Source organism: Pipistrellus kuhlii, unplaced genomic scaffold, assembly GCF_014108245.1.
Source record: "Pipistrellus kuhlii isolate mPipKuh1 unplaced genomic scaffold, mPipKuh1.p scaffold_m20_p_1, whole genome shotgun sequence".
Taxonomy (NCBI): Eukaryota; Metazoa; Chordata; class Mammalia; order Chiroptera; family Vespertilionidae; genus Pipistrellus; species Pipistrellus kuhlii.
Window position 1 is genome coordinate 153,123,156 of NW_023425404.1, and position 20,018 is coordinate 153,143,173.

The window sequence follows — 20,018 nt, forward strand, 5'->3', positions numbered from 1 at the left end:
CTCTTTCTCTCTCTCTCTCTAAAAAGAACAAAAGTAAGAAAAGGTAGGAGATGAACCTGCAGGTATGACTCAGTGAGTGTTGACCTATGCACCAGGAGGTCACTGGTTTGATTCCCAGTCAGGGCACAAGACTGAGTTTTGGACTTTATCCCCCGGGGGCATATAGGAGGCAGCAGGTCAATGTTGATGTTTCTCTCTCATCGATGTTTCCATCTCTCTCTTCCTTTCCCCTCCTCTTTCTCTAAAATTAATAAAAAAATTTTTTTTTAAAAAGCTAATAGATGCACATCATAAAAATTATGTAATAGTGTGAAGCTACTGATTAAATGTACACATAAATGACATGGATGAATAATGCATATTGCTGAGTAAACACAGTAAAAGTTTGAAAAAGATACAACACAATCAAAATTTTAGAAAATAAAACTATGCACACAAAACAAGCATTTTAAAAGAATAAATACAAATTAAAAGATATATATTAAGCCGAAACCGGTTTGGCTCAGTGGATAGAGCGTCAGCCTGCGGACTGAAAGGTCCCAGGTTTGATTCCGGTCAATGGCATGTACCTTGGTTGCGGTCACATCCCCAGTAGGGGATGTGCAAGAGACAGCTGATTGATGATTCTCTCTCATCAATGTTTCTGACTCTCTATCTCTCTCTTCCTCTCTGTGAAAAATCAATAAAATATATTTTTAAAAAGATATATATTAAATACAACATATTGATTAGCTCTGAGGTGAGGAAGGGAATTAGGAGAAGAGGCGTAGAATAAAAATAAACAGAATAAGAGAAGGGCCTTGAACTAACTGATCAGAATTTGTGCCTTGAATCAAGGGGCACAATGGAATCAACCATCTGCAATTGAGATCCAAAAAATGGAGAAATGTGGGTCTCATCCAGTAGATATTTTTGTGATACACTAAATTTGATGCAGCCATACTTAGTGATTGGTGTTTTCAGGTGTCCCGTGCACTATGCATTGCTATTCAACTCACTTGCATCTGCTCAATGTCTTCTCATTTGGGCTTATTCTATTGGTTCTATTAGCACATATTTTGCCTTAGAACAGAGGCCCAGAGTATTGTCTATTTCTCCTTTAGATGTAGAAGCTCTTCATCTCTAATGTTTCAAATTAAAAGGAGCCTTGTTCATTTGATTCTGTTAAATTCCAAAAATATTACTCATCACCTAAATTTCCCAACTCAACCAATGATTATGTGTTTGATTTTAAGTGAGAGACCAAGAAGATAGCCACATAGAATGTATGATATTACTAAAATATACTATCAATTAGTAAGAAATACCCTACAATGTTCAGAATTTATCTAAATTACTTCACTGTGGACAAAAAAAGGCATCAAGAAAGCAAGGTGCCCAGCTTCAGGGTATGGTCACCATCTTATCCTTCAGTAACCACAAATCCACTTACTTTCTCCCCTTTCAGAAACGTAATCCGTGAAGAGTCTGCATTTCTTCTCTCCTCAAAGTCCTCTGCAACCAGAGCCGAAAGGCTCCGAGTATAGCACCGCACTGAGGACTCATAGCTCAGGTCTCCACTCCGAATGATAGGCACGTGCAGAACTCCCTCCTTCTCCTTCACTAGGAGCAAGTCCTTGGCAAACTGCATGCTGGGCACTGGGGGAGCAGAAGGAAAGATGGCGGCATCGTGAGAGGGAGATAGGGAGGTGCCACAGCCCTCTGCAGCTCTGGGCAGCCACGTGGCAGGAGGGCTCCAGGAAGGGCCACCCTAGGCTGGCCAATCACAGGTGGTAAGCCGATTTCAAGGCCTCATTGCTGCTCTCAGAGCAAGGGAATTGCTTCCACTGTGAATGTGGTTCCAATAAAATAGAACAAATTATTTTTGCACCTTTTTTTGCCCAGCTTCAGAGTATGGTCACCATCCCAAATGCAGACAAGTAATTCAAGTAAAAAAAAAAAAAAAATGGGCCAGGTATAAGAAAAAATTTTGATAGAGACTTGAGTACTCAAAATAAGTTCACTTTCCTTCTAAGGCTACAATCAGACAAACAGCAGTGCAAGCCTGCTGATAAATGGCCACTCACACTGGTCCTGGGGCCAGGAAGACAACAGGGAGGAGTTGGGATGTTGGTAAAGAGGGAAGAGCAGCCCTAACCAGTTTGGCTCAGTGGATAGAGCCTCAGCCTGCGGACTGAAAGATCCCAGGTTCGATTCCAATCAAGGGCATGCACTTGGTTGTGGGCACATTCCCAATAGGAGGTGTGCAGAAGGCAGCTGATCAATGTTTCTCTCTCATCAATGTTTCTAACTATCTCTTTCTCTCTGTAAAAAAAATAAATAAAATATATTTTTTTAAAAGAGAGAAGAACAGGCCTTATTTAAAGGAGGTTGCCTTGCAACTCCAGTTTTTTGTTGGCAGATCTTCCTATTTTCAAACAAAACAAGATCTCTTATCTGAATTTTTATGTCACATCTCCTAAATTTTAAAATAGCAACCCATTAAGATAAGGAAAAAGAAATTCCAGATAAGTCAAAACTACGTGAGCCAAATGAAACATATCCACATGCCGAAATGTCCAGTGGGCACCCAGTCTGTGACCACTGCTGGAGAGTTACCTGTTCTCATAACTCATAAGACCTCATTTGACTTTAGGGAGGGACAGTAGCCAAATGGTGGTTAAAAGCAAAGGTTTTGGAGTAAGCAGGCTTGAATTTCCACCCCAGCTCTGCTACTTATAGCTATCTGATATAAAGCAATCTACTTAGATTTTATGAGACTTGGGTTTCTTCATTATGTAAATTGGAAATGTTAATATCTAACTCACAGAGTTATCAGGAGTATTGAATTTACAAGATTGTATGGGAATGGTGTCCAATGCAGTATCTGGCACATAGAGACACTCAAATTTTGGTAGGGATTATTATCATATGATTTATATTGCCCCCAACTCCAGGCTTCTTTATATGAAAGGTCATTTTTTCCCCTCCTTACTTTCTACAGTGTTCCTGGTAATTAAGACATGTTTCTTTCTGAGAACATTTTGTTGAATGCAGATTATTAATTTCTTAATAAAAAATACAAAGAGGTAGTCCCTCCAGTCATGTGCCACCTTAGTCTTTGGGGCTGCAGGACACTAGTTCCTGGCTGTGTCCTGGGTATGCCCTGCCAAACCTGAAAGGAGGAAACAGAAAGGGTGAGCACCCCAGCATTCTGCAGGTCCTCTTGTTGAAAGCTGCTTGCCTCCAACCTGCACCTCTGCTCAGAACTGTTTGCATTAGCAAAATAACATAAAACCATGAGCTGAACTAAACCTAACAATTCCCACTTATTACCGTGAAAAACTCAGAGCACCACATCTAAAGGGAAATTAACAACTTTAGCATTAGGGTCTGAACAATTACCATTTAGTGCTCTGTCATCCAGTAAAATGGTCTGTGATATTAAGAAGTAGGTGGTGCCCTAACTGGTTTGGCCCAGTGGATAGAGCATTGGCCTGCAGACTGAAAAGTCCCAGGTTTGATTCCAGTCAAGGGCATGTACCTTGGTTGCAGGCACAACATCCTCAGTAGGGAGTGGGCAGGAGGCAGCTGATCAATATTTCTCTCTCATCAGATGTTTCTAACTCTATCCCTCTCCCTTCCTCTGTCAAAAAATCTGTAAAGTATATTTTTAAAGAATAAGGTGCTTAAAAAAAAAAGAAAAAGAAAAAAAGAAGTAGGTGGCAATGACATGACCTCGCACAGGAGGACAAGAAGGAAGCTTGCTGCCAAGTAAAAAGTAACACAAGCAAGAAAGCTTTTCTGCTCTGGCTGATTATCTAATGCTTTGGATTGATTTTTCTTGCTGGCCTGACAGGCATCAAGTCAAGATGAGAGTTAAAAGCTAGAGTGGGTGTCTTTTCACTTTGGTAATGGTTTCCTTTGTTGTGCAAAATCTTTATAGTGGTCCCATATGTTTAATTTTTCTTTTGTATCCCTTGCCCCAGGAGAAATATCAGAAAAAATATTGCCACAAAAAATGTCTGAGATTTTACTGCCTATGTTTTCTTCTAGGATTTTTATGGTTTTGATTCTTACTTTTAAGCTTTGATCCATTCTGAGATTAATGTATGTGATATAAAAGGTGGTCTAATTTCATTTTTTTTGCACGTATCTGTCCAATTTTCCCAATACCATTTATTGAATAGATTATCTTTAGCCCATATTATGTTCTTGCTTCTTCTGTTAAATATTAATTGACTATAAAGGTGTGGGTTTATCTTGGGGCTCTCTATTCTATTCCATTGATCTATACATCTGATTTTATGCCAGTACCATGCTGTTTTGATTACTATGGCTTTGTTGTATAGTTTGATATCAGGTAGCATGATTCCTCCAAGTTGGTTCCTCTTTCTCAAAATTGCTGTGGTTATTTGGGGTCTTTGCAGTTTCATATTATTTTTTGGAATATTTGTTCTAATTCTGAGAAACATGCCATTGATATCCTGATAGGAATTGCATTGAATCTATAGATTGCTTTGGGTAGTATGGGCATTATAATGATAGTAATTCTTCCTATCCATGAACATGGTGTATGCTTCTACTATTTGTATCTTCTTCAATTTCTTTCTTCACTGTCATATAATTTTTCAAGAATAGGTCTTTTACATCCTTGGTTAAATTTATTCCTAGGTATTTTTTTTTTTCTGGATGCAATTGTAAATGAGATAGTTTTTTTAGTTTCCCTTTCTGATAATTCACTATAGGTGCATAAAAATGCAGCTGATTAATGAATATTTAGTTTGTATTCTGCTACTCTACTGAATTCATTTATCAACTCCAGTATTTTTTTGGGGAAATATTTAGGGTTCTCTATATATAATATCATGTCATCTGCAAATAATGAGTTTTATTTCTTTCTTTACAATTTCCATGCCTTTAATTTCTTCTTATCTGATTGCTGTGGCTATATTGAATAAAAGTGGTGAAAACAGTCACCCCTGTTTTGTTCTTGACCTTAAGGTAGGGGTGTCGAACTCAATCAGAGAAGGGGCCAAAATCTAAAATCCAGCCTAAATTGCAGGCCGAATGGTTTACTGAACAGTCATAAACTATCATTGTGATGGAAACGCAGCGGAGTGCAGTGATGACAGCGCGGTGCGGGCCACATTGCAAGGCCTGGCGGGACGGATTTGGCCCGCGGGCCTTGTGTTTGACACATGTGCCTTAAGGGAAACGTTTGTGGTTTCTGCCCATTGAGTATGATGTTGGCTGGGGTGTGTCATATATGGCCTTTATTATGTTGATGATTGTTCCCTGTACTCCCACTGAATGGAAGAACATATTCAGCAATGATACATCTGATGGGGGTTGATAGCCAAAATTTATAAAGAACTTATAAAACTCAACACCAAAAACAAACAAAAAACACCAATCCAATTAAAAAATGGGCAAAAGATCTGAATAGACATTTCTCCAAAGAGTACATATAGATGGCCAAGAAACATGAAAATGTGCTTAATGTCACTAATCATCAAAGAAATGCAAATTCAAACCACAATGAGATATCACTTCAGACCTGTCAGAATGGCTATTATCAATAAATCAACAAACAAGTACTGGCAAGGATGTGAAGAAAAGAGAACCCTTGTGCTCTGTTGGTGGGAATGCAGATTGGTATAGCTGCTGTGGAAAACAGTATGGAGTTTCTTCAAAAAATTAAAAATGGAACTGCCTTATGACCCAATGATTCCACTTCTATGGAAAGTGAGCATGGTAGAGAATAAAAGCATAATATTGGACTTGGATAGAGTGGATCTAGGTTTTACACATACATTACTTCCTCTCCGTGTGGTCTTAAATTATTTAACTTTAGTTTCACAATTTGAAGAGCCAGTGAGATCTTTCTGCCTTACAATGTGCACATTGAAGAGATTCAACAAAAGTACTCACTAGGAAGAAGTAATTGCTGAACACTACAATGGGTCACTGAAATATATTTGGGGATTTCTTTGAGATAAATTCTGAACTGAATATATATTATAGTAGTCTTCCTGAAAAAAAAAATATATATATATATATACACACACATATATATATATATACATACACACACACACACATATATATATATATATATATTAACATATTCATTTTCTAAGTTTGCAGTCCCAATGCCCATCAACAAAATATAAAAATAATCTAAATGGAATCTTGTATTGATCAGAATACAATGAAGTTTGCGTTACTGGAGTCCCACTGGCAAGTACAATAAATTACAGGTGTGTCAGGAAGAAAAGAAATTAACATGCAATAAAATCTTCTATGTGCCTGATACTATGATAGGTATTTCCACACATTTTATCTAATTTATTCCTTACAACAATCTTATAAGGTGGGTATTTACATGTTTTGTAGATGAACAAAATGGGGCTCAATAACCTTAAGGCTGAAAGAGCAAAGAAGTGGTGGGATTAAATTTTAGGACTTCTGACTTTGCATTCACTTTCCACTTTATCAGAGGAAAATTGGCTATCTTTTCATGCAAAAGAATAAGAAGACTTTTCAAGAATAAAAAATAAATGATTTCCTTTTTCTTTCTTTTTCAACTTCACTAAGGAAAAACAATCCCACAGAGTCTACTATTAAACACACAGAACCATTTAGTGTTGTATAAGGACTATGGGTTTGGAGCTAAAAGTCCCAGAATGTATGCTGGTTCCTCCACATACTACACTTGGTGAATGTTTCTTCCCCAATCAGTATTCTCATCTACAAAATAGAAGTAAAAGTGAAACCACTGGATTATGAGCAAATGAGATAATATCTAACAGATCACTCTGTAAACTCTGAAGTAACATGCAATATAAAATAGAGTATTGTTATAATCTTGTTCGTGGTTAAAGTTACATTTTGTGAATCATAAATCTAATTGCAAAACTTAAAACTATAAAACTACCAGGAGAAAACATAGGAGAAAAATATTGGAAACTTTGGTTAGGCAAAGATTTCTTAGATACAACACTGAAAGCATGATCAGTAATAGGAATGTCAATAAATGGAACTGCTTCAAAATAAAAGCCCATTGCTCTTTAAAAGATATCATTAAGAGAGAGAAAAAAGCAGCAATAGATTTGGATAAAATATTTGCAAAATACAAATCTTTTTCCAGAGCCTAAAATAATAAAATAAACAACCCAATTAAAAAATGGGAGTTTTCTACAATGCTTTTCCAAAGAAGAAATATGGATGGCAAGTAAGAACCTGAAAATATCTCAATGTCATCACTTATTCACTATCCACCTTCTGGAATAACTAAAACACTTATTAAAGAACTGACAGTACCAAATGTTGGTGTGGATGTGGAGTAACTAGAATTCTCACACACTGCTGGTGGTAACACAAATAGTAACAACCTCTTTGGAAAACAAGCTGGCAGTTTCTTAGAATGTTAAACACTGACCATATGATCCAACAATTCCATTCCTAAGTATTTACTCCAGAGAAATGAAAACCTATATTCACACAAAAACCTATATGCAAATGTTATAGCCCTTCTGATCATAATTGCCAAAACCTGGAAACAGTCCAAATGTCATTCAACAGGTGAGTAGATAAACAAACGGTGGTACATCCATGCAATAGAGATTACTCAGCAATGAAAAGAGCAAACTACTCTTATGTGCAACAATGTGGATGACTCTCAAAGGCAGTAAGTGTTCTGATGGAAAGAACCAGACTCAAGCTGCTCATATTACTGGATTCTGTTTAGACATTCTGGAAATGGCATAATTTTATGGATAGAAAATAGATCAGTGGTTGCCAGGACTCAGGATGGGTAAGAGGTTGACTGATAGGGATGTGAGAAAACTTTGTAGAACTGTTCAACATTTAAAAACATAGTTTATTGGATTTTAGAGAAATAAAGAGGGAGAGGAAGAGAGAGAAAAACATTAATGTGAGAGTACAACATCAATTGGCTGCCTCCTATATGCCTCCTAGGGTGATCAAGCCCACAACCCGGGCATGTACCTTGATTAGAAAATGAACTAGCAACTTTCTGTGCATGAGACAATGCCCAACCAAATGAACCATACCAGCCAGAGCTGTTCAATAACTTGGTGGTGGACACAATATTGTCCATTTGTCAAAACTCATAAAACTATACCAGAAAGGATGACTTTAATTCATGTAAATTAAACCTAAATAAAACTAGCTCTAAAATAATATACCATTTTTTGCCTGGCTGGGTGGCTCAGTGATTGAGTGTCGACCTATAACCAGGAGTCACAGTAGTTCAATTCCTGGTCAAGGCATATGCCTGAGTTGTGGGCTTGATGCCCAGCAGGGAGTGTGCGGGAGATAGCTGATCAATGATTCTCTCTCATCATTGATGTTTCTATCTCTCTCTCTTCCTTCCTCTCTGAAATCAATAAAAATATATATTAAAAAAATAAAATAAAATAAGATACCATTTTAAACATATGCATATATTTCTTTTCTCTCTTGAAGGCTACACACAACAAAAAAGTGGTTAAAATGGTTGTTTCTAGGGAGTGGAACTGGAGAATTGGGAGACAGGAGTAGAAGGAAGACTTAATTTTCATAGTATACCATTTTTGTCATTTGATTTAAAAAAATATAAATGAATAAATAATTTAAAATAAATAAAAATATTAGAGATTGCTCTGTTGGCTGCCTGTTCCTTTTTTGATGCCTTTCCATTCATTGTAATAGTTTAATAGTGGACTCTATTGTCAACAATAGGAATGCTGATTGGAATCCTTCTGCTTGAGGTGGGAGGTTTGCCTTGATTCTCTCCATCCAATTCTAGAATCTGATAATTCTAAATTTCATCAACTCTTCCTAAGAAGCACCTGTTCCTTCTTCTTCACCCGCATGTTACTTAGGTTAGCTCTTCAGTGGCAACTTACATTCTGTTCATATACTTGTCTCTTCATTCCTGCACATCGTCTACAGGACAATGAGTTTCCTAAGACAAAATCACACACTCGTGTGCTGATAAGAATCTGTTGCTTCCCTCTTAGGCTGGAATGTAAGACTCTTAGAACTTGACTCCAACCTATCTTTCCACTTCATTTCCTTTTATTCACCTCCTACTGGATTCAAAGCAAAAGTAAGCATCTCACTGTTTTCCAAATATGCACCTTTCAAAATTTCATGCCATGTACATGCTATATCTGTTTATTTGACAAAGCTTTATTTTATTATCCATTAGGTAAATTACTGTCACACCTGAAGACTCAGCTTAAATATCAACTCCTTTGTTAAATCTTCTATGATTCTTCCACACAATGTTACTGTTCAGTCCCAGCCAGATAGCACTGGATTTATAGCAGTGTTAGGCCATTTATCATAATAGTAGAGATTCGGTGCACAAAATTTGTGCATTCATTGTGGAGTCCCTCAGCCTGGCCTGTGCCCTCTCGCAATCTGGGAGCCCTTGAGAGATATCCGACAGACAGCTTAGGCCCTTTTCGGAGCAGGACTAAGCCGTCAGTCAGCGCTGCCACAGAGACAGAAGAGGATCCTGCCACCACCACTGCACTCACCAGCCATGAGCCTGGCTTCTGGCTGAGCGGTGCTCCCCCTGTGGGAGCACACTAACCACCATGGGGCAGCTCCTGTGCTGAGTGTCTGCCCCTGTTCAGTGCGCATCATAGTGACCAGTCGTTCCACTGTTCGGTAGATTTGCATATTTGCTTTTTATTATATAGGATATCCTAACTTTTCAGTATAAGGGTCTGATCCCCTAACTAGACATTGAACTTCTTGAGAACATGGCCTAAACCAAGGCTTAAAAACATTTTTTGTGTATCTAGTAGAGTGCCAAAAACATGAACAATTATTTCTTTCCTCTATTTTATGTAAATGTGTGCATGTAGGTACTTGTACACACACAGATATAACACACATATGCACACATACATACAAATGAACTCTCTCTCTCACACACACACACACACACACACACACACTCACATTTCTTGAGTGAAATGTGAATGAGGTCCAATGCATATATATGGATGTTAAGGAAAAAATAGAACTATAGTCAGCCACCAGCTGGCAGCCTCAATCTCTTACCATCCTGGAATGTGTCATTAATGGCAATGACAGCTTGGAAAGGTTTGGTCAGTTCGGCCCCCTGTGCTGAGCTGAGGAACACCACAAATGTCTCCAGCCCTTCAATTGCTGGATACTGAATGTCATCTAAGATCGTCAAGGTGCAATACTAGGAGAAAAATCAGGATGTTAACTAGATTTGCTGTTTTGATTGTCTTCAATATATATAAACATTGAATCACTGCATTGTACAACTGAAACTACTATAGTGTTATATGTTAATTACATCTCATTAAAAAAATTATTTTTAATTAAAAAAAAAGAAAAATTCAAGTAAACCTTACAGAATGCCAAACACATAACACCTATTTATTTTGGGAAATTAGGACACAGGCAACAACTTGTCTTTCTTTGGTAGTCTTAAATTAAGTTTCTTTTATCCATAAAATTACACCCCTTTTATTACACACCTGTAGGTGTTTTATTTCTAGATATTTAGATCAAACAGATGTTGTTTCTATCCTAAATCTGTGGTGCTGGCTAAAATATGATAAAAACATCACTTGAAGAGTTTTGTAGATAATCCCTCTAAGTCTGTTCTCTTGATTGTATATTTGTGTTTTTGAAGAAAGGGAAGATAGTAATATTGCAAGTGGAGTTTAGTGTCCTCCAGAGAGTTTAGAAAGCAGACTATATAGCACATTAACAGAACCATCCAGCTATTCATGGCTATATGCTCACCTGCTCAGTGACACCTGGTTCGAATTCCACCTTCCTAGAGCTGGGAACATAGTCAACTCCCGGAGTGGCAGAAGCTGGGTCTGAGGGACGCGTAGCACACCAGACAGATGTGAAGGTCGAAAGATCAGTCCCATGGCGGATTACTGGGATCTTCACTGTTCCTGAAATAAGATTCAGATTCCCAAGGTCAACCTTGACCCAGAAAATCAACAGTACTTTTCCAACATGTTCTCTTTTTCAGCAGCAGCAACAGTTTTATCCTGCTGGCCTGTCTATTCTAACCTCAGCAATGCTTGGTACTCCCTCTGAGGAGCTTTTGCTGCTCCCTCTAACCCAAGCAATGCTTGGAGCTCCCTCTGCCCTTCTTTTTATCAACACTGAGATTAAGAGCAGACCTAGAGGAGGGTCTCATGCAGGTTGTGCTGGAAAGTAGCCCTTAGGCAGGGGCCTGAACCCTGCTTAACTTACCATGCCCAGCTGAAATCGGGTAAAATACAGAGACTTGGCTGACAGCAGCTGCCTTCTCACTACAACAAGATTTGTTTGAGTTGTCTTGTACCCATGGTGTGGGGAAGTGAGTTTTTGATATCTAAATCCAGCCTACCATCAGGAATGCTCAGGGCCTACTCAAGAAGGCAAATAATCCTCTCCACTAATATTTACACAGTAAAATAAGATTGTTTTAGAGTAATAAATTTGACAGTAAAATAGTAGACAAGTTTTCAGGCTAATTTAAATTGGCTAGTTGAAATAAGCGAATATTCTAGAAAAATTAGTTGCACTGGACAAAAAGCTGTTCCTAAAGTGTTAACTAAAATTTTTATTGGTATTTCATCTCATGATAAAATCTCACAACAGAAAATGAAGCCAAAGCAGTCATATTTTAGTGCAAAAAATTAAAATTTAAAAGCTATCAAGTCTACATTATAAAATTTTCAAAAGCCTCCTAATATTTAAATAAAAAAGGGGAAAAGTAGAAGAATATCATGTTAGGAAAAATATCCTGTAAGTTACATCTAGGAAATTTGTACTTTAGAAAATTAATTGTAATGCTAACAGCAAGACACCCATGAAAAGCACACATGGTGTCAAAACAAGCCAGAGGAAAATCATTTGGGCAAAAAATGAAAAAGAATCCCAAGTCAAATTTATAGAAAATATTCCTTTATTAACTTCTGGTCGTGGCAACAGAGAGGAATTGACAGGACTAGTCCAACCATGAAGACGGAAGAGAAGCAGTCCAGAGATGGAAAATGCTGATGACGCCTTGCCATAATAGCAGTCAGCAGCTGTGTATCACTGCAGGTTGCCCAGGACCAAACCAGAGAGGGTCGGGCAAATACATTACCACCATTTGTCCACCGTCCAGAACTGAAATATCATTGCTGACATATACCATAAGGAACTGTTTGGCATTAAAATTGGGTCTCAAAAGAACTGTTGTCCCAGAAAGAAACTCACTACAAATTGATTCATATGTCTTTTAGCATAACCATTATTGCTTGTCTCATTTTTGATTCTTATATCTCCAGTAGGACATGATTGCAGTCATCTAGGGGAAATAGTGAACAACATAGACTGATGAACAAGAACAGATCCAGAGATAAGGAGTCGTGGGTCAGACTGTTGGACTTCAAAGGGAGGGTGGGGATAAAAGGGAGAGATCAACCAAAGGACTTGTGTGCATACATATGAGCCTAACCAGTGTTCAAGGACAATAGGGGGGTGGGGACATGAGTGGGAAGGGGTGGGGGATTGGAATAGGGGGTTGAGGACAAATATGTGATACCTTAATCAATAAAGAAATTAAAAAAAATGTGTTGAAAAAAAAATAAAAGAAGAAAGTAGCCCTTAGAGGAAAATGATTTTGTAGTTTCACAAAGGAGACTGTTCACAGAAGAACAATGAACTTAAGGGGGGGAAGGATCCATTGGAAAAAATCTCAAGCCTATATAGGGAGAAGAAACTCAGACGAGCGCCTCAGGGATGAGAGAGAAAATAGTCAATTAAGGAAGAAACAGCTATGGGACTCTATGGGACCTGAAGCTGAATGTTCCTAATTAAATGTTCCTAACTGGTTTGATTTCCCCATTTTATTTGAGTGGTGCACACATCATTACTTAAACCATATGTGCTTATTGCTTATCTTAGAAATGAAACTCATTTTCTGGTCCATTGTGACATCATACTTCATAGGGTCCTAATGATACACATGTAGATTTTAGCTGTTTTCACAATCAAAGTGAGAGCAAAGCTACACGAAAACCCATCAGTCACATTTTTCTAGTCAGTTGTGAAATGACATTAGTCATGACTGAGTCTTTAGTGTATGGCAAAGGAAGTGGCATTGTAGAAAGGCCTGGGTTCCAAATCCTGTTCTGGAATATTAACTGCTTGATATTTGATGATTTATTTAATCTCTCTGAGTCTCCATTTGCTCTCCTCTATAATGCCATCTTCTCTACAGATGATTAAGTGAGAATGCATGAAATGCATGTTGCTCGGTACCTGGCATTCCATAAGTACTCAAGAAGATCAGTTCCCACTGTCTCTCAGAATATCACCTTCAAAGAGGTGAGAGAACTGGGTCAAATGGCTCCCATCAGTAGATACTACAGATACTGCTGCCCCATCTGGTAGTATGACTGCCAGCAGTATGTGGAGGACCCCTGTGCAGCCAGGAGAGGGAAGGAGCCTGGGTGGGAAAATCTGCCCACTGACTGCTTTGGGCTGTAATATGAACCAGTAAATTCCACTTGTGAAGAGACTGACATTTGGTTTAGCAGTGAGAAGTATACAAAACCACTTACTTCTATTATCAACCGATCTCATTCCCCTCCATTGCAAGCCAAAATGGTTAGCATCATGCCTTCCCTCTGTACCACAGAGGTCTGCCAATGACTGTAAGCCAGATCCCTCCCTGCCATCAGTAATCAGAGCAAGAAAAGTGATTCTTTACTACCTTCGATTCTTGGTTGAAAAGCCTAGCATCATATAATGTCTCAGATCAACAATGATATCACTGAGGAATGGCATTCTCAATGTCTTAAGGATATTCTCAAAGATGAGAGGAAATCATTTAAGAAAGTGATCAAGAGATGGGTGATAGAACCCCAGAGACGCTCCTTTACCTGCATCCTCACTGACAGTGAAAGCTGTGTTGCTCAGGGACACAGTGGAGGCATCATTGGGACCATTGATGAACACCTTGGCCAGTGACACCCTTCCGATGCGGGCATTGTCAGAAGCATCTGCCAGGGCAATCTCAAACTCTTCTTCCTCTTCATATTCACTGTCATCAATGAGCATGATGTCACAGGTGGACATGGTGACACCAGGCCTGAATATCACACGACTGTCAGCAGACCTCCCTCTAGACTTAAAATCAGAGCCCGATTCTAGAGCGTAGAGGCTACTTCCCATAGCTGACTTAGGGATAGTGTAGCAAATCACAGACACAATGCTGCTTGCGTCCCCTGAAATACAAAATGGCAAGAAAACCAAACATTTGAATGTGTGCTTCTCAAATTCCAAAATCTCTGATAAATTAGTGAGCTTGGTTCCTTCTGATGTATTAAATATTACATCAATATCCATGTTCACGATCTGACATGAAACCTTCCCACATTGCAGTCTCTTTTGAGCTTATGAAATAAACCACTTGAGGACTTAATATACCCCAGATACTTCACCAAACTACTTAAAATGGATTTCCTAGTCTGTGAATTTTGTGCTCTGTTAATTCACAAGACTCATTGCCCATCATCTAAGACCACAGCGGGTGGAAAGATAAGAGACACATTTGGTACTTTAAGTAGCAAAGCAATTGTGTCCTGAAGGTAGTGCTATGGGCACAGTTCACTGCCTTTCTGAATAAACTTGGAACTTTAACTCCCTGGGGAAAACAAGCTTATTTTAAAAAAAGAAAGACAAAACAAAATAAAACCTGCTTTTCTGTACAAATGCCTTTACTTATTAATGCTGCCACTGCCCTGAGTGATGGCCTATTCTGGGCCCATTTGCTGGTCTAGAGCAATCAGTGGGACTCGCTTGTTTTCCAAGTGGCACCTCCAAAGGTTTGCAATATTTACAGTGTTTGTTACACTAACACCCAGGCAGCAGATTCAATAAAAAACCTGACATCAGCCCTAGTCGGTTTGGCTCAGTGGATAGAGCATCAGCCTATAGACTATATAGCACATGTGTCAAACACAAGGCCCGCGGGCCAAATCCGTCCCGCCAGGCCTTGCAATGTGGCCCGCACCGCGCTGTCATCACTGCACTCGGCTGCGTTTCCATCACAATGACAGTTTATGACTGTTCAGTAAACCATTCTGCCGGCGATTTAGGCTGGATTTTAGATTTTGGCCCCTTCTCTGATTGAGTTCGACACCCCTAGACTATAGGGTCTGGGTTTCATTCCAGTCAAGGGCACATGACTGAGTTGCCTCAATTCTGGGGCGGGGAGAAGGGAGGTGAGGGGAGGGGGGATAATGCAGGAGGCATCCAATCAATGATTCTCTCATCATTGATGTTTCTATCTCCCTCTTCCTCTCTGAAATCAATAAAAATATATTAAAAACAAAAGAAAAACAAACAAAAAAACCTGACAACATTACTAATAGTTGTTGTGTGGCTTTGAATGAAGATTTAAGTCCCATGTGTTTTAAAGTCTCAATGTTGCACAAAAATAAGTCCATATGATCTTTGGTTTGAATTTCAGCCCTTCAAGAATTGACCTGTAGTTCTTATACACAGTTTATTTCTCATTTGAGCTCAATATGTGACTCTCACACAGTGGTTCTCAACCTTTCTAATGCTGCAACCCTTTAATATAGTTCCTCATGTTGGCCCCCAACCATAAAATATGGTGGTCCCCAACTGTAAAATTATTTTCATTGCTACTTCATAACTATAATTTTGCTACTGTTAATGAATCATAATGTAAATATCTGTGTTTTCTGATGGTCTTAGACTCTACAGCAGGGATATCTCAACCTGTGGGTTGCCTAAGTCCATCGGAAAACACAGATATTTACATTACAATTCATAACAGTAGCAAGATTAAACTTATAAAGTAGCAACAAAAATAATTTTATGGTTGGGGGTCACCACAACATGAGGAACTGTATTAAAAGGTCGTGACATTAGAAAGGTTGAGAACCACTGCTCTAACAGAATGCAATCTTTAAACACATGTCTTTCAAGAACTAAGATGGGAAATCAGTTTGCAAGGCCAAATATAAAGTGTTTTAGGGTCATCAAAGAATAACTGGGTATATTAACAGCTTGAATTACCAAGAGAAGCCTTCTGATAGAACTCACTAGGTAGGATCTCTCTTAGGGCCATGCTGAATTTAAATGAGTTAAAGCATTTGCACATATGAGTTAATATGGTACGTGAGCACGTGGCACATAAATGGGACTCAACAAATGTTAGCTATTACAAAGCTCCGTGTCACATTTGGCACCAACAGACCTTTTCTTTCAATAGGTGCAAATAGAAAACCAGTGCTCTCGTTGATCCGGTAGGTCTTCTTATTAAACTCTAACGTGGGTTCGTCCTCGGTGTCATTGATAATGACCTTGGCCTGAGTGAACTCCCCTAGTAGGGCATATGCTGGCATGCTGAGCTCCACAGTGAAACTCTCCACCTTCTCAAACACGTCATCATCGTTGATGACAATGGTGCAGGATTTGGTGTCCTCTCGTTCATCAAACTGCACCTGTCACAAAGGGAACAACAAGGAATTAACCTGTGCCTCAGCTTCCCCTGCTCTGCTCCCTCAGAAGGCCATGGGCAAAGAGGGCCCAAATACAGCGAGCACTGAATGAAGTAGCTGGTTCTTCTAACCCCAACTTTCTGCTGAATTACCTGGAACACCTGGCTGCCTCTTCCTGTTCTTCATCTGCAACTGGACTGAAGACATCCCCTCCCATTTAGTGACTATATTGAAACATGCAGGTAACTGTTCATATCCTGTTTTACTAACTTGATCAGGAGTTATTTGATTACTTAGTCCCCCTTCCATTTGTGGCAAGTTTAACTGGAAAGATCTTTGAACTTGGAATGTGAAGTTCTAGGCTGAAGTTCTGTTTTTTTAGTTCCAAGCTGGGTCAGGCTTTGAAACTTCACAAACATCAGTTTACTTTAAAGCACTGAACAAATGCAAGATATTATCCTACTACTATTATCATATTATCATATTATTGTACAATTAAAACTGATATAGAATCTCAGTGTATTGAATAATGAAGGAAAATTATATTGTGAATAAGCCAGGCTGAATTTTAACTTTATATTTGACTACATCCTTTGCAAATGAAACCTATAGTGTGAGTACTTTTAGCCTGGTACAAAGGAGATAAATTATTGTACATGCACTTAATTGTGAACAAACAGGGATATATGGTGGTTTTACTTTACCCAAAAATAAAAGAGGAAGATAAATCTTCAAATGAAATCAGGGCTCTGGATCTGTTCAAAATTGAAAGGGTAGGAAATGGGCTTGGAATATACTTTGTGTAAACAGAAACAAATGAAATGTGTAAAAATAGTCATAAACCTCTAAAAACACATAATTTTCATTAAAAGAAAATTATTATTACTATCTAGTCAGCTAATCAAACTTTTACTAAACCCCACATATCAAAACACTCCCAACTAAATAAAACCCTCCACAAATCTCTGTTTAAGACCTAGAACACACTTCCTTTTATCTTTCCCTCAAAAACAGGAATACAGACCTCTTTTTATCATTTTTTAAGGACTCTTCTTGTTCCTCACTTAAATCTGACGTAAGCGGCCTTAGCTTAGTTCTGCTGAAATGACTCAAAGAAAGCCCTTTCCTCTTTATGGTTCCTGTTACTTTATGTTGCCATAAGAATAATGAAATTACTTTGAAAAACAACAAGAAGAACATTTAATCAATACCTAATAGGTGCCAGGCATTGTGACATACATAAAAGATGTCAATAACAGGGTATTCTGCCATAAAGGAGCTTACTGTTTACGTCTGCTCTTTTCTCTTTTGCTTTCATTCTCCCCTTTCTCTCTCTCTCACACCACCCTGACACTGATTACCACCACTGCTCTATATAGAGATGACAAATTTATCTCCCTACCCCAGAACTCCTCTCTGTACCCCCTCCGATGTACATAGCAGGCAACTGATGGCTCTGAGGCAACTCACATTCACCATGTTCAAAGCAAAGTCAAGAGCACCCCCTCACCAAAGCTGCTCCTCTATGGTGTCCCCTCTCAGCAAGGGGCATTCACTTCCCTTCTGCTCCACTTTCTAATCCACTGCTAAGTTCTAGCAGTTGATGGCTTCCTCATCAGTTGAATCCATTCACTTCTCTCCTCCTTCACTTTATAGCTGCAGCTTAAGCTCCAAGAAGATGGAGAGAATCCCAAAGGCTGAGTGTAGAACATGATACCTTGGAGATTTTTTTTTTTTTTTTTTTTTTTTGTCATAAAGCAAAATGTAGACTGAGAAGCTAGATAACAACTTAAGCTTCAGCAGTTAGAATGTCAACGGACTTTAGGCAGACCATGAAGAACAAAATACTGTGAGACTCAAAGATAGCAAAATTACTGAAGAAAACTGCCAGTGGAAAGGAAGGTGAGATAAGAGAAAATTGGAAGGTGCCACAGTAGCCTACAATCTCGTCAGAGTCCTTGCAGGCCGTTGAGGAATCAGAGGCCCTCTCGCCCATTTACCTGGCCAGCATACTCCACGTAGTCCTGCTGCCCGGGCTGGGAGCTGATCCTGGAGCTGGAGCTGGCGGTGCCTTGTTCCGTGTGACACAGGACTATGGCGTATTGGTTCAGGTTCCCAGTCCTCTGCACGGTGACACTGACAGACCCCGCCTTCTCACTGACATTGTAGCTACAAACACACAAAAAGGTAGTCTCTAAAATTCTGCCCCTGGGTTGTGAAGAATCTGCTAGTTCAATGCCAGTGTCTTCTGGTTACGTATATCCTGGTTTTACTGCTGATTAGTTGTGCAACTTTGGGCAAGTAACTCTCTTTCTGTCTCTATTGCTTTGCTGTTGCAGGGGCATGCATCTCATAATTGCAAGTATTAAAGTGTCGTACGTCAGGGCTTAGTTCAGTGCCTGATACTTATAGTAGTCAAGAAATACTGGTACAATTATTATTTTTATTATTGCTATCACCACCCCCTCATCAGATGACTACAGCTGACCCATAGAGTGCTTTGCCCGGAATCCTCTGCTTGCCTGACTCATTTCTCAAGAATGCAGACACAATGACGCTCGTACCTAGTATGTTTAAAGCTGATGAGGGACCACTGGATGTGGAAGACATTGTCTCTGACCACATTGGGTTTACTGTCTTTCACCAGAAACTGAAAACTATCCATCATCTCATGGATCTTCTCTTCATGCAGCACGTAACGAATCAAGCCCAAGTTCACATCCTCTGTGAGGAAAAAAAACCAGTGCATTAGCCCGGGTTATAAAAACAGCCCCATAGTTGTCCACACTGACACACTCAGTCTATTCTTCTAACGGTTCATGGACAGAACATGTTCTCCCAAGGACAAAAAGGGATAATAGTCTTAAAAATTACTGTTTCTGCCAGATGCAAAAATAAGATCCTGTAGCTCTGCGTGACAAAAAGCTATCTTTATATACAGGAAATGCAGTATGCTGCTATAAATGAGAATTTCTAGGTCTTGGCAAAAGGACACTTCAATAAATGTCTATGGAATGTTAGCGGCAGATCTGAGAGCTGACAGAGTAAAGTCTTCGACCCCATCCTCTGTGTCCATATGCTCATATCCATACCACTTCCTTCTAATAAGGTTCCTTGGAAGGCATGTGTTACTAAGAAAAGCTAAGGTTTGATTCAAACAGCCCCCACACAAGGCACAGATAACATGGGCTAGGAGAGCCTAGAATATGAGGAGAGAGAGAAAAAGGAAATATGACACATGAGTCATAACAGGCAGTTTCTCATAACTACTCCCAATGAAGTCCTTCCTCAGAGTCATCTAGATCCTAGAAAGCCGCAAGAGGCATCTGGGAAACTAAAATACAAAACGGTCTGATATGATTCAAAGCAGGAAAACATTTCTGTTAAGGAATCTGCCCACATTGATTTTAATTTCTTTGCTGAAGATTTTTAAAAATGTCCATAACCCTTAGTGAACAAAAAATAAACCACACAGGATCACAGATCTTTCATAAATCCTGGTGGCTGTTT

The 20,018-nt window shown here is 39.0% G+C and overlaps 1 protein-coding gene across 1 annotated transcript in view; it reads right to left on the reverse strand.

The window, feature by feature from the left end:
• Positions 1 to 20,018, reverse strand: part of FRAS1 (Fraser extracellular matrix complex subunit 1) — a 446,031-nt gene that overhangs the window by 45,696 nt on the left and 380,317 nt on the right. Inside the window, exons 53-59 of the mRNA XM_036412793.2 lie at positions 19,073 to 19,232; positions 18,509 to 18,677; positions 16,265 to 16,511; positions 13,917 to 14,261; positions 10,786 to 10,946; positions 10,066 to 10,213; positions 1,433 to 1,638 (exon numbers count right to left, since the gene is read on the reverse strand). Of these exons, the coding sequence (XP_036268686.1) occupies positions 1,433 to 1,638; positions 10,066 to 10,213; positions 10,786 to 10,946; positions 13,917 to 14,261; positions 16,265 to 16,511; positions 18,509 to 18,677; positions 19,073 to 19,232 (1,436 nt within the window). The remainder of the gene's footprint in view (positions 1 to 1,432; positions 1,639 to 10,065; positions 10,214 to 10,785; positions 10,947 to 13,916; positions 14,262 to 16,264; positions 16,512 to 18,508; positions 18,678 to 19,072; positions 19,233 to 20,018) is intronic.